Raw genomic sequence first — 11,953 nt, forward strand, 5'->3', positions numbered from 1 at the left:
ACCAAGAAGACCGTCTTCCACGTTAGATACTTTAGAGGACACTCTGTTAAAGGTTCAAAGGGGTGTTTAGCTAATACCGCTAACATAAGGTTTAAGTCCCACGGTGCCACTATAGCCTTGACTGGCGGTCTGATCCTCCTCATGGCTCTATTAAACCTTTTTATCAGCCTTTCTTCAGCCAATGGCCTATCTAATAGTACTGCTAGGGCAGAAATCTGAGCTTTTATTGTTGCTGGGGCAAGACCCATTTGAAAGCCGTCATATAGAAACTGCAGGACTCTACCTGTTGGTATCGATGAGAAGTCACCGTTGAACTGACCCCATTCCATGAACTTGCTCCAAGTTCTATAATAGGATAAGGACGAAATGTTCTTTCTGGCCTTCAGCATCATTTCCACAACCTGGGATGACAAGTTATGCCTACTTAATATGCTCCGCTCAATCTCCATGCCTTTAGCGACAACCTTGCTGGCTCTGGATGATATACCGGACCCTGATGCAGTAGGTCCTGCCTGTTGGGAAGTGACCACGGTTCCTGCACCGCCATCTTTAGAACACTGACGAACCAGGGCCTTCTCGGCCAGTAGGGCAGTATCGCCACTACTTCGACCCGATCTTCCCTCAGTTTCTTTAAGACTCTCCCGATCATCGGAAAGGGGGGAAATATGTAGCCCAGTTTGAAGTTCCATTTCACGGAAAGGGAATCCATGGCTAGGGCTTGCGGATGAAATGATTTTGAGAAGAAGTTGTTCACCTTTCTGTTCCGAAAGTTGGCCATCATGTCTACTTCTGGGGTCCCGAATATTTTCTCTATCTGAGAAAAGACTTCTGTATTCAGCTCCCACTCCCCTGGCGATATCACCTCTCGACTCAGGAAGTCTGCTAGTACATTCCTCTTGCCTGGAATATATACTGCTGACAAGGACTCCAGATTGTCTTCCGCCCAGCTTAGTATCCTTTCTGACATCTGCATGAGTCTGATACTTCTTGTGCCCCCCTGGTGATTTATGTGGGACACTACTGTCACATTGTCTGACATTACTCTCAGATGTGAATGGCGAATGTCTTCCTTTAGGAGTTGTATGGCCTCCCAGACTGCTTGTAATTCTCTCATGTTTGAGGAGTTCCTTGCTTCTTTCCTTGTCCAGGAGCCTTGTATAGACCTTCCCTCTATATGAGCTCCCCACCTGGACAGACTGGCATCCGTAGTTAGTATTCGGAATGTAGGATCTTTTAGACTGGTACTCCTTTCTTCTAGACCCTGTTGCCACCACTTTAGGTCTTGTCTTACCTCTTGACTTAGCCTGAACCGGTGATGATCTGCATAGCCATTCTTCTGTAATGGGATGATGGCCCACTGAAGTCGTCGCATTCTCCACTGCGCCCACGGGATGATCCTGATACAGGATGCCATCATACCCAACAGCTGGATAGCCATACTCAGAGGGCAGTCGTCCTTCTGTAACATTAGACTTGTTAGCTCTTGGATCTTCAGACATCTTTCGGCCGACAGGGATATCTGAAACTGGACTGTGTCTATCATAGCCCCCAGAAACTGTATCTTCTGTGTCGGAACAGTCTGGCTTTTTTCTGTGTTTGTCACCCAACCTAGAAGTTGTAGCAGATCTATAGTCTTCCTTACATTGTCCTCTGTTTCTCTCACAGAGTCTCCTGCAATGAGTAGGTCGTCTAGGTAGGACCATACCTGAATCCCTCTGAGTCTCAGAGCCGCAATCACTGTAACTAGTACTTTGGTAAAGACTCTCGGAGAAGTTTTCAGCCCAAATGGAAGACAGGTAAATTGAAAATGACGATTGGCCACCGAGAACCTGAGAAATTTTCTGTGTCCCTGATTTATCGGGATATGATAATACGCATCCTTTAAATCTATTGATGCAAGGTAATCTCCCCTTCTTATTTCCATAACTATGGAACTCAGGGTCTCCATCTTGAATTTTATTTGTCTTATGTAGACATTTAGATCTCTGAGATCCAGGATAGTTCTGAACGTTCCGTTCGGTTTCTTCACCAGAAAGAGATTCGAATAAAAGCCCTTTCCCTGTTCTTCTTTTGGAACCTCCTCTATGGCCTCCGTCTGTAGGAGTTGCTCTAATTTGAGAAGTAGGGCTTTCTTTTCTTCGGGTACGCCTGGTATCCTTGATCTTAGAAATCTGTGATGGAGAGGTGCTGTCTCGAACTCGATATAGTAGCCGTGATGGATTATATTCAGCACCCAAGTGTCTCTTATTATCTCTTCCCAGGTCGTCACGAACCTCAGTAGTCTGGCGCCAATACAGTTCTTTTGGAGATAGTCATAGTTTTCCTTTCTGGTTCCAATCCTTTTCAGGTTGGTATCTGCCACGAAAGTTTTGACGAAATGCCTGTCTAGAGGTACTCGTACTTCCCCTCTTGTAATACGTCTTTCCCGGACGATATGTTTTTGCTTCTCTGTACGTTTGTCTTGTGGAGGCGGGAAAATTAAACCGATTCTTCTTCTCTTGGGGTAAGCGGACAGATTTTCCCCCTGAAATTCTCTGTATCATAGAATCCAGTTTGGATCCAAATAGAAATTTTCCCTCAAAGGGTAAGTTTGCTAGTTTATTTTTGGAATTAGCGTCAGCATTCCAGGGTTTTAGCCAAAGCGCCCTGCGGCCTGTTACCCCTGCCGCCATAGTCTTAGCTGCAAAAGAGACCCCATCAAGAGAAGCTTCACATAGGAAGTCAACGGCCTTCTGTATAATGTCCAGATTTTTGATAAGATACTGTTTAGATATCTTCTCCTCCATATCTGTCTTTAGATTAGAGGTCCACAACCTAATCGCCCTGGCTACTGAGGCCACCGCAACATTAGTTTTCAGGGAACCCGCTGATGCTGAATGGACCTTGCGTAACGAAGTTTCCATTTTTCTATCCATGGCATCTTTAAATGCCGCCGCGTCCTCTACCGGAATGGTGGACTTCGAAATAATTTCAGCCACCGCCGCGTCTACTTTGGGTGTAGTGCACCAGCCGAGAAATTCTTCATCTTTGAACGGGTACATTCTTTCCACCCTGCTCCCTAGGGTGACTCTCTTGTCAATGCTGACCCATTCCTTAAGTATCATTTCTCTTATGACTTTATTTACAGGAAAGGTTCTGCCTCTTTTGTCCCTGTCTTCATATAGTGGATCCTTAGTCTCAGAGGTAGATGCAAGCTCTTTAAAGTTCATAGCCTTGTATATGTGTTTTAACAGGTTTTCTACCAGATCCAAATTAAATGTTCTGACTTCTTCTAGTTCGCCTTCCTCCGACGAACCCTTATCCTCACATTCTAATTCCTCTGAAGAATCCTCCTCAGGTGTAAATTCAGCCTGCATTCTAGACCTCTTTACTGACTGGCTCTGGGTAAACTCATTTTTAGAGACAAAGTTCTCTTTAAGCCAGGCCATTAATTCCTTAATGACCTCCGTGTGTTCTGATTTCTTTAACACTTTAGATTGTGCTATTTCACATATATCACAAATTGCCTTCTTCTGTGCTGAAGCGAAGGATTGATCACATGTCATGCATATGGACTCAATGAACTTCTTCTTAGCTGTTCTTTTCTTATGCACAGGAGAGACAGGCACACTAAAAGAGAGAAGCTACACTCAATATCTATCTTAAAAATAAACAACTGATGCCCAAAACCAAAGGGCTTACCTCACTGGGGCATCATCAGGCTTCTGGGGAGAAGGCGCATCCATGGTAGCAAATACAGCACACAGTGAGGCACTCCACGCTGAAAACCACCTTACACGCCGCTGAACTGGCCATTGCTGCGGCCATTTAACCCCTGAGTGGCCGCCAAAACTTGCGTGTGCGTCAGGATAGCCGAGCGGAACCAATTCCCCCGTCCCGTGTTACCAGGGGACTGAATTGTGAGACGCGCTACCAGCGTCTATGGGCGGAAGTGACGCGAACCCGGCACTTCCGCCCCTTCTGCCTTTAGATGCTGTCGCGTGCAGCCGCGGCTTCCAGCGGGGCTGACGCTGCGGGGAGAACACACGTGGGAGTCCTGCTGTCCTGGCTGGAGCGTCTACTCCAGAATCCTCCTTCTTGAGCCCGCGGCAGGGTATGTGTGCACAAGGAGACAAGTTAGACTGGTCTCCTGCGCCCTCTTCTCCCCGGGGAGCCACCCCTTCAGCTCCATGCTGCCGAGGTAACCCTGCTTTAAACAAAAAATAATTGCCTACTCTGTCTACTCTAAACACGGAGACAGGAAAAAAAGATACAGTGGAGGTGGAGGAGGGGTCTATTATACCCAAGGTGGGCGGTCCCAAGAGAAATCAATCCTGTCTGCTCTGATGGGGGAAGGGAATATCCCAATGTATGGCTGCCATGGGGATCGTAGAAGAAATATTGCATTTTTACACCTCGCAATTTCCCATGCATCACTGGTCCACAACTGGCCACATTTTAAGAAATGCACAAACTGCCATAGTAAAGAAATGGAGAAAACCTCTGAATCCTTCTATTGCTAAAATTCAATGCCGCTTTGTAATGGGGACTGATTGGATTTCAGATTTCCTTCTCTGCTTACTCAGCTAAGGGGAGCTGTAGCAACCTTAACCTTTTTGAGTGCCACTAGAAAGTCAAAATAGGTGTGAAAATTGGCATAATTCGACCATCGAATGATGTGGAGCGTGCACTCAGGTGCCTTAGCTTTACGCCCTGTGCGAGGACAGGGTGGGCAGCTGTCAGCCTGTTATGTCAGCTGCCAGCCCCCGGCAGCTGCCTCACTGCCTCATATCCCTGGGAACTTTTTCATGGGAACACCCATGAAACGCTGGCGTTCCCATGGGCATGTCTAGCCTGCACTGTTTGGTACGAATGGGATGGCGAATTTGCAGTTCGCTATGTCCGATTGCACTTGGCGTCTGCACATGCTCAGAAATGCACAGAACATTGCTCCCTCCGTGAAAATTTGCAGGGGCGCTAATGGACCAGAATAAGGTCCTTAATATATGAGCTATTAATCTTTTACTCTAGAATTTTTCAAAAATAAATAAAAAAAAAGCTGCATACAAATACACCCTATTTACATATAAATAAATCGAAATACGCACACACACACACAGCCTGAGTGCTACCTAACTACACAATTTTCTAAATTAATGAGTGTGCATCAATATTTTAAGAAAGCTTAAAATCATTTTAAAACCCAAATATGTAGTAAGAAATTGATTAGCAATAGGAAATAAGCTTATTAAATTAAAAACAGATACACATAACCGGACAGATGAACAAAAACGTAAAAATCATAGTTCTAAAGTTGGAGAAGCCTTTAATCATGGAGCAACAAACCACGGACAATAAACTAACTTACCTTGATTACTGGAGTCAGACCTCGGAATACAAAGGTTATTTTCAAGGCTTTCTTGACCTTCCAGACCTACAAGTAAAACAATACATTGTTTTCATCCAAAACCAGCACGCTCTAGCACTAAACCTTAGACTTTCTAAACCAGATGTAATAGAGTCCGAGTTCAGCCATGCGGGGGTGCCAGCCGAAAGCGTACATGTTTTTTTTTTTTTTTTTTTTTAAAGGGGCTATAATTTACAAGGCATCGTTTTGCATTGTACAGGATTGTTCCTTTCAAGAAACACCTGAGTTCGGCTTGCATCCCGCACCGCCGCTAAACAAGGACGCAATTACATATCGTCCTCCTGGTAAAATGGAAACTGAAAAAAATGTATAATCAGATAGTAAGTTTAAAGCCAGTGAAATAGAAAATGGCAGCATATATGTAACTATATCCACTGGCAGAAAAAAAAACGGATACATTTTTCTTCATCAACATATTTATACTGATATGGTGCAAAGCATTCAATAGAACACAGCCAGAAACTACCACAAATTATATGGCTATTAGCTAGAATAGTGGCTATAAATCTTTCTCCGTCACATTGGCATCTACAAAGTTGGGTGCACCCTAGTTTGAAAAAGGGGAGCCCTCCCATAGAAATTATGGGGCTGATGTATTAAGCCTGGGAAGAGATAAACTGGAGATAAAGCGAAAGGAGATAAAGCACCAGACAATGAACTATGTTTGAAAATGACAGTTGGGAGTTGATTGGTTGGTTGGTGCGTTCTCCTTTCACTTTATCTCTTTTCCAGGCTTAATACATCTGCCATAATGTCTGGTAATCCAAAGACAAAAGCCCCTATACACTCAAGAGCACCTGGGAAGTACAGGGATAAAGGGAAGGGGATGCGGTCAATTTGCCGGCGGTCGGGATCCCGGCGTTCAGAATCCCGACACTGGAATCCCGACCGCCGAAATCCCGAAACTTTCTCCCTCCGTGGGTGTCCACGACACCCATAGAGGGAGAATAAAATAGCGTGGCGAGCGTAGCGAGGCACCGGGCCCGCTGCGTGGCGAGCGCAGCGAGCCCGCAAGGGGCCCGGGGCGATCCACGTCCCCCCCATGTCGGGATTACGTATCGGATCCAAGGGAAGATCTCTCATTCCATGGAGGCCCATAAATAAATGGAAGCCAGGAAGAGGCGAGAAGTAATATAAAGTTCCATAAATAAGGGATGGCACACAATCCACACTTACAGTGCACCCTGAAAGTATTCACAGTGCTTCACTTTTTCAACATAATGGGGCAGATGTATTATAGCAGCGCTTAGCTTGCCACTATAATACTTCCTGCTTCACCTTATTAACGAGGTGAAGCAGGAGGGCAGAGTCACAAGATGTATTAACATCTTGCCCGCCGAAGCAGGGTAGCGTAAACTCCCCCCCTCCGGCGATGTCCCCCTCCTGGAGACATTGCATGCGCGAGTTCTTGCTATTTTCACGAAAAAATAAAATAATCAATTGTCACTTGCCAGACGAAGCCCATGCATAAAAACAATTATTAGAAAAAATGTTTAAGAGAACTTGTGTTAAACTGCGTATGTTTTGTCAAGATTCTGAATTTTGCCATGTTAGAACAAATTACTTCACGTAGACAAAATCCCTTGCAAGCAAAATGGTGGGTGAAGGTATAGAACAGGTAAGGGGCTTGCTGGACAGAGCTAAAATGGGATCACTGGAGGCTGCTTGATCAGAGTATGAGAAGTTTTTTTTTATAGAGGAGCAGTTCGGTTTTACTCTGTTTTTATCAGCAAATTATATTGGATTTTTCTATTGTATACCGGCGGTCACGTTTTGGATAGCCAATAAGGTCCCACTTTGAGATCCGAGTAAAACCGAACCTGCTCATCTCTAGTTTTTGTCATTAATTTGTGGAACTATAATAGTTATTGATAACGCTGTGCTCCCTATTTTATGGCATATCTACAGAAACAAGAAAGTTCATCTGATGTACAATGCCATCTGTCATATTTCCACAGCCAAATTGGAGTATGAGACACACTTGTACAATGTGCATGAGATTTTGACTCTATAGTCAAAATCTCACCTGGATCTCATGCAGATTGCACAGGTTTTAACCCTTGCGATCCCGATGCGTGCTCCCATATCGCAGCCAGAAAGTCTTGGCTGCATAGACTATATAGTGCATATCTGCACTATATAGTCTACATTGTATGCAGATAGTCTAAATTGTACAAGTGTGTACACACCATTAGAAAGATTTTGGGAGTGTAAATGATTGCCACGCAAGAAAAAAAAAAAAAAAAAATTATATATATATATATCTCAAAATCTCTCACTTTCTGATTCTCACACCCTATTACACTTGGCCCCAGGTCTTTACCCAATTGTGCACTTCAGGGATGAATTGGAGTAACTAGTGCATTCTAGGCAGACTCAACCGTCTACAGTGTCACAGATGGTCACTGTACGAAATGGCAAAACATGCCACCCTTCTGTTGTCCAGGAACCTGTGGTCAGTTAGCCAAGTAGTCTGCAGTAATCACTGTGTACATAGGCAAAGGGGAAGCGGTCATCTATTAGAATGAACTTAGGTCTACAGTCATTAGGTCGACCCCACTAGGTCGACTGGCAGGAAGGTCGACCTGACTTAAGGTCGACATGGGCCAAGGTCGACATGACTTAAGGTCGAATTTGCATAAAGGTCGACATGCGGAAGGTCGACTGGTCATAAGGTCGACATGGGTTTCTCACTGTTTTTTGAGCTGACAGGCATATTTCATGCCCTACCATCCACTAGGGCGTGGTGGGAGAATAAAATAGTGTGCCGAGCGCAGCGAGGCACCGTGCCCGAAGCATTGCGAGCGAAGCGAGCGTCCGATTCTCATTGCCAACTGTGTCCATGTCGACTGTGTCGACATTCGGATAAAAAAACAGTGAAAAACCCATGTCGACCTTATGACCAGTCGACCTTCCTCATGTCTACCTTTATGCAAATTCGACCTTAAGTCATGTCGACCTTGGCCCATGTCGACCTTAAGTCAGGTCGACCTTCCTGCCAGTCGACCTAGTGGGGTCGACCTAATGACTGTAGACCTAAGTTCATTCTGACAGATGTCCCGAATCCAGGCAAAGTACAGTAAGCATATAAAGGGTAGCACTTGCCAAAGGGAAACATTAAAAGAATAGATAACCCACATTTAAAAACAAGTGAAAACAATACATTTACACTAAAACATACACAAACATTTATTACATTAGTGTACAGGTAATATGAATATATTACATTTTTTAACTCACTTCTATTACAGCTCCAATGCCTGCTGGTATCAATACCAATAAACTGGTTTGTTCATCCAGTAGGAAAAGGAAGATTACCACAGTACTAAAGCATCGCCACAATACTGCAAAAGAAAGTACATATTTACAAATATACAAAGCATTATATTCATGTGTGCAATGTTAAAATGCATTAAATAAACACAACCCTGGCATATGTGGCGAGGGCACTAAACTAAGACTGGATTGGGGAGGGGTATAGAGAGGGAGAAGCTGACACTACCAAAAAACTTGAAGTGCCGGCTCACAGTTACTTCACAATCTATACCCACTGTAAGGTCTATTCTAGTGTTCCCTGCTGGATGAAGAGGGTTTGGCAATTTTTTTTTTTTAAAGCGTTTCTTTTTCAACACTGCTTAACTCTTTGAGTGCCAAGGGAATTTTTCAAAGTAGGTGTGAAAACTGCCACGCAAACCTTTTGATTAACACTTTGAGTGCCAACGTTGCTGTGAGAGATCCTTAAAATATCCATTATAAATGCCAGCACGGCTCACAGTCCTTAGTTAAAAGGGACTTTTTAACTAACATTAATAAAAGTGAAGTTTTAATAAAGGAATTATTTCTTCTAAGGTGTGCGTCCAACATTGGCAACTCTTTTTTCTTCTTTCAGTTCTTGTACTCCCTACTCTGAAATGCCCACAATTCCATTTACATGACCTCGCTAGACTATGCCAACATGCAATGGAGTTTGATCACCTGTAAGACGCCTATGCAGTGCAAAAACACGAAAAAACAGACCCACTTCACCCTTCTCATGTGCCCTATTGTGTGCAGCTAATGGGTGATGGCACATAAAGGTTCATAATAAACTAATTCTTATCAAAAGTGGGGCAAAAAGAGCCACATTTGCTTAACACATGCCTGCTTTTGTTGACATCCCAACCATATTTTTCTTCTTTTTCCAGAAACTAATGTCATTTTTAAATGCAAGAAAGTCGAACAGCAGCTGCAAAATAAAAAGCAATATATTACAGATATATGCAAAACATAAATCAAACAATAATGAACAACTCTAAATTCCCATCTGTTAGTGAGCTGTATATAGCCATAAGAATGATTTTATATAAACGTTCTGTGTAAGTACAATGTAGAGGGCTAATATAAATGTCTAACTTATTGCAGCTCAAGTTATCCATTTGAACTAATAACTTTGTAACTGGATATGCTGCTTTTTGTCTTTAGTTTTGTGTCTAGTTTTTAACCTGTGATCTGGCAATATACTATATGATGAACGCCTTATATTTATTACATATGAATTGCATTTCCAATACAAATCAGTGAACCTGTTTACACTGGGTTTAGATGCAGTTATTATACAAGAGATAATAGAATGGTAGTGCTGTGCTCCGCTCCTTAAGAGGTGTTTAAATAACATTCTCGCTATAGTACAATAGTTAAATATTTATAATGTAATTATTATTGTATAGACCGCAAATTATCTTACATGAAATGCTGCCACAAAGAATGTGAGCGCTAGAAAATAAAGATTGGTATCCACAAATATTCCCTTTACTTCATCTGCGTCTTTTTCTGAAAAGCCTGTTCGTGAAAAAACAAAAATGACATTACTGCTATTAGCAAGAATATCAATGTAAATTAATCCATTGGCAAGGTCTACTGAGGGGTTTTTTTTTTTTTGGGGGGGGGGGGGGGGTGTTATAACAGTAATTCATCCCCAAACTTGCAAAGGCCGCAAGTTGCGCCTTACCTCACCCCCCGTGCAGCATGTATTTGCTTGCTACCCTACGAGGCTGGAGGTGGAAATCCTCAAAAGCAACCGTACTGTAAGTTCAGTTTATAACCGCACTTACTCATGGGGAAAGGACATGGCTCCTAACTAAACTGCACCAAAAGAATACTTACTCCTTATTCACTGTCTCCCCCTGCTGTGTCAACCTTATCTGCCCCTTCATTTTAGAATATAATCTCTCACAATGGGATACATATGGGTTACCGGCGCTTAGGATGCCAGTGTTCAAAAAAACGATGGCGGTATCCAAAAGGAGGGAATACCAAAAGGGCTAGGATAAGTATACTTACCCTCCACCCTCAAACCCTTACCCTCCCCCTAGTGCTCAAACCCAAATCACATACTCTGTTGCGTAAACCTAACCCCCCACTCACACTGCAACCCAGCGCTAATGGAGGGGGCTCCACACAGCCTAACCCTTATTCCCCCCAGTACCTACAACTAACTCCCCCCCCTTCCCCAGCCAAACCCAAACATGGCCCAAGAACAATATTATTTGTAATAATTGGCACAGAATGCATTATGAAAAACAACATACCGAACTGCTGCAGAGAGTAGACCGCGTCTTGCATGTGAATCCAGAATCGAAGTTTTCCTAATGATATCTTGTCATATGAAACAGTAAGAGGAAGCTCTATTGTGGAACGGTTTATCATCTACATTAAAGAGAATGTTACCATGATCAGATTTGAAATAAGAAAGACAACACAGAGATTAACAAAATACAAGACTCGGATATAAATTATGAATTCTAGTAATCAGTTATAGTAATTCTAGTAATCAGTTATAGTAATCTAGTAATCGTAAGCACTCAAACATAAGCAGATAAGTCCCACAGTGTTGCACAAGACTGCCGGGACTGGAGTCCGGGGGCGCCGACAGAAAGGGGGCCCGTTAGTCCACCTTTCCCTTCCATGGTAGATCTAATTACAAACAGGCAGAACTGTGGCTGCATGATTATGACGGAGGTTAGATGGCTGTCATTCTGTACAGGACGGGCAGAGTCAGAGGGGTTTATTTACGAAGATTGGGGTTCTATTAACGATGGAATGCTGCTTTGGTCAACAAATCAGTTTCTATTTATTATATTCTAGAAGGTGCTAATTAATGAAGAAGTTAAATTGGCTGCTATAGGCAACATCACTTCTCCAATTGAACTCGCAAAGTTCGATTGGAGTAGTAAATTTACCCCTGAGAGAATCCCTTGAGCTGCCACCCCTGGTTAAGTACATCTCCTAAGGTGCTGATACCAGGAAACAGACAATGTGTCTGTTCCTCCTGCCATGTACAGACAAGATTCCCTAGGAGGACCTAACCCAGGCAGTGCTGCAAGTACCCCTATTTAGTCCTGTGGAAGGAGGTATTAAAGTATGTATGTATGTATGTATGTATGTATGTATGTATGTATGTATGTATGTATGTATGTATGTATGTACCTACCATCAGTGCGTGTGTGCTGTATAGCCGTTTAGTTTACCCTATGTGTGAGCTAATGCTGTGCAGCCCCCAGTAAATCC

The 11,953-nt window shown here is 43.3% G+C and overlaps 1 protein-coding gene across 2 annotated transcripts in view; it reads right to left on the reverse strand.

The window, feature by feature from the left end:
• The window catches only part of CLPTM1L (CLPTM1 like), a 48,583-nt gene that overhangs the window by 16,458 nt on the left and 20,172 nt on the right, over positions 1-11,953 (reverse strand). For both annotated transcript variants that reach the window (XR_014474932.1, XM_083188138.1), the window contains exons 7-11: positions 10,975-11,092; positions 10,131-10,225; positions 9,548-9,632; positions 8,648-8,751; positions 5,348-5,413 (exon numbers count right to left, since the gene is read on the reverse strand). Coding sequence is in view for 1 of the 2 variants with exons in the window: in XM_083188138.1 (XP_083044264.1) it covers positions 5,348-5,413; positions 8,648-8,751; positions 9,548-9,632; positions 10,131-10,225; positions 10,975-11,092 (468 nt within the window). In the remaining variant the exon portion in view is untranslated. The remainder of the gene's footprint in view (positions 1-5,347; positions 5,414-8,647; positions 8,752-9,547; positions 9,633-10,130; positions 10,226-10,974; positions 11,093-11,953) is intronic.

This window comes from Crinia signifera, chromosome 5 (assembly GCF_055691185.1).
Source record: "Crinia signifera chromosome 5, ASM5569118v1, whole genome shotgun sequence".
Lineage (NCBI taxonomy): Eukaryota > Metazoa > Chordata > Amphibia > Anura > Myobatrachidae > Crinia > Crinia signifera.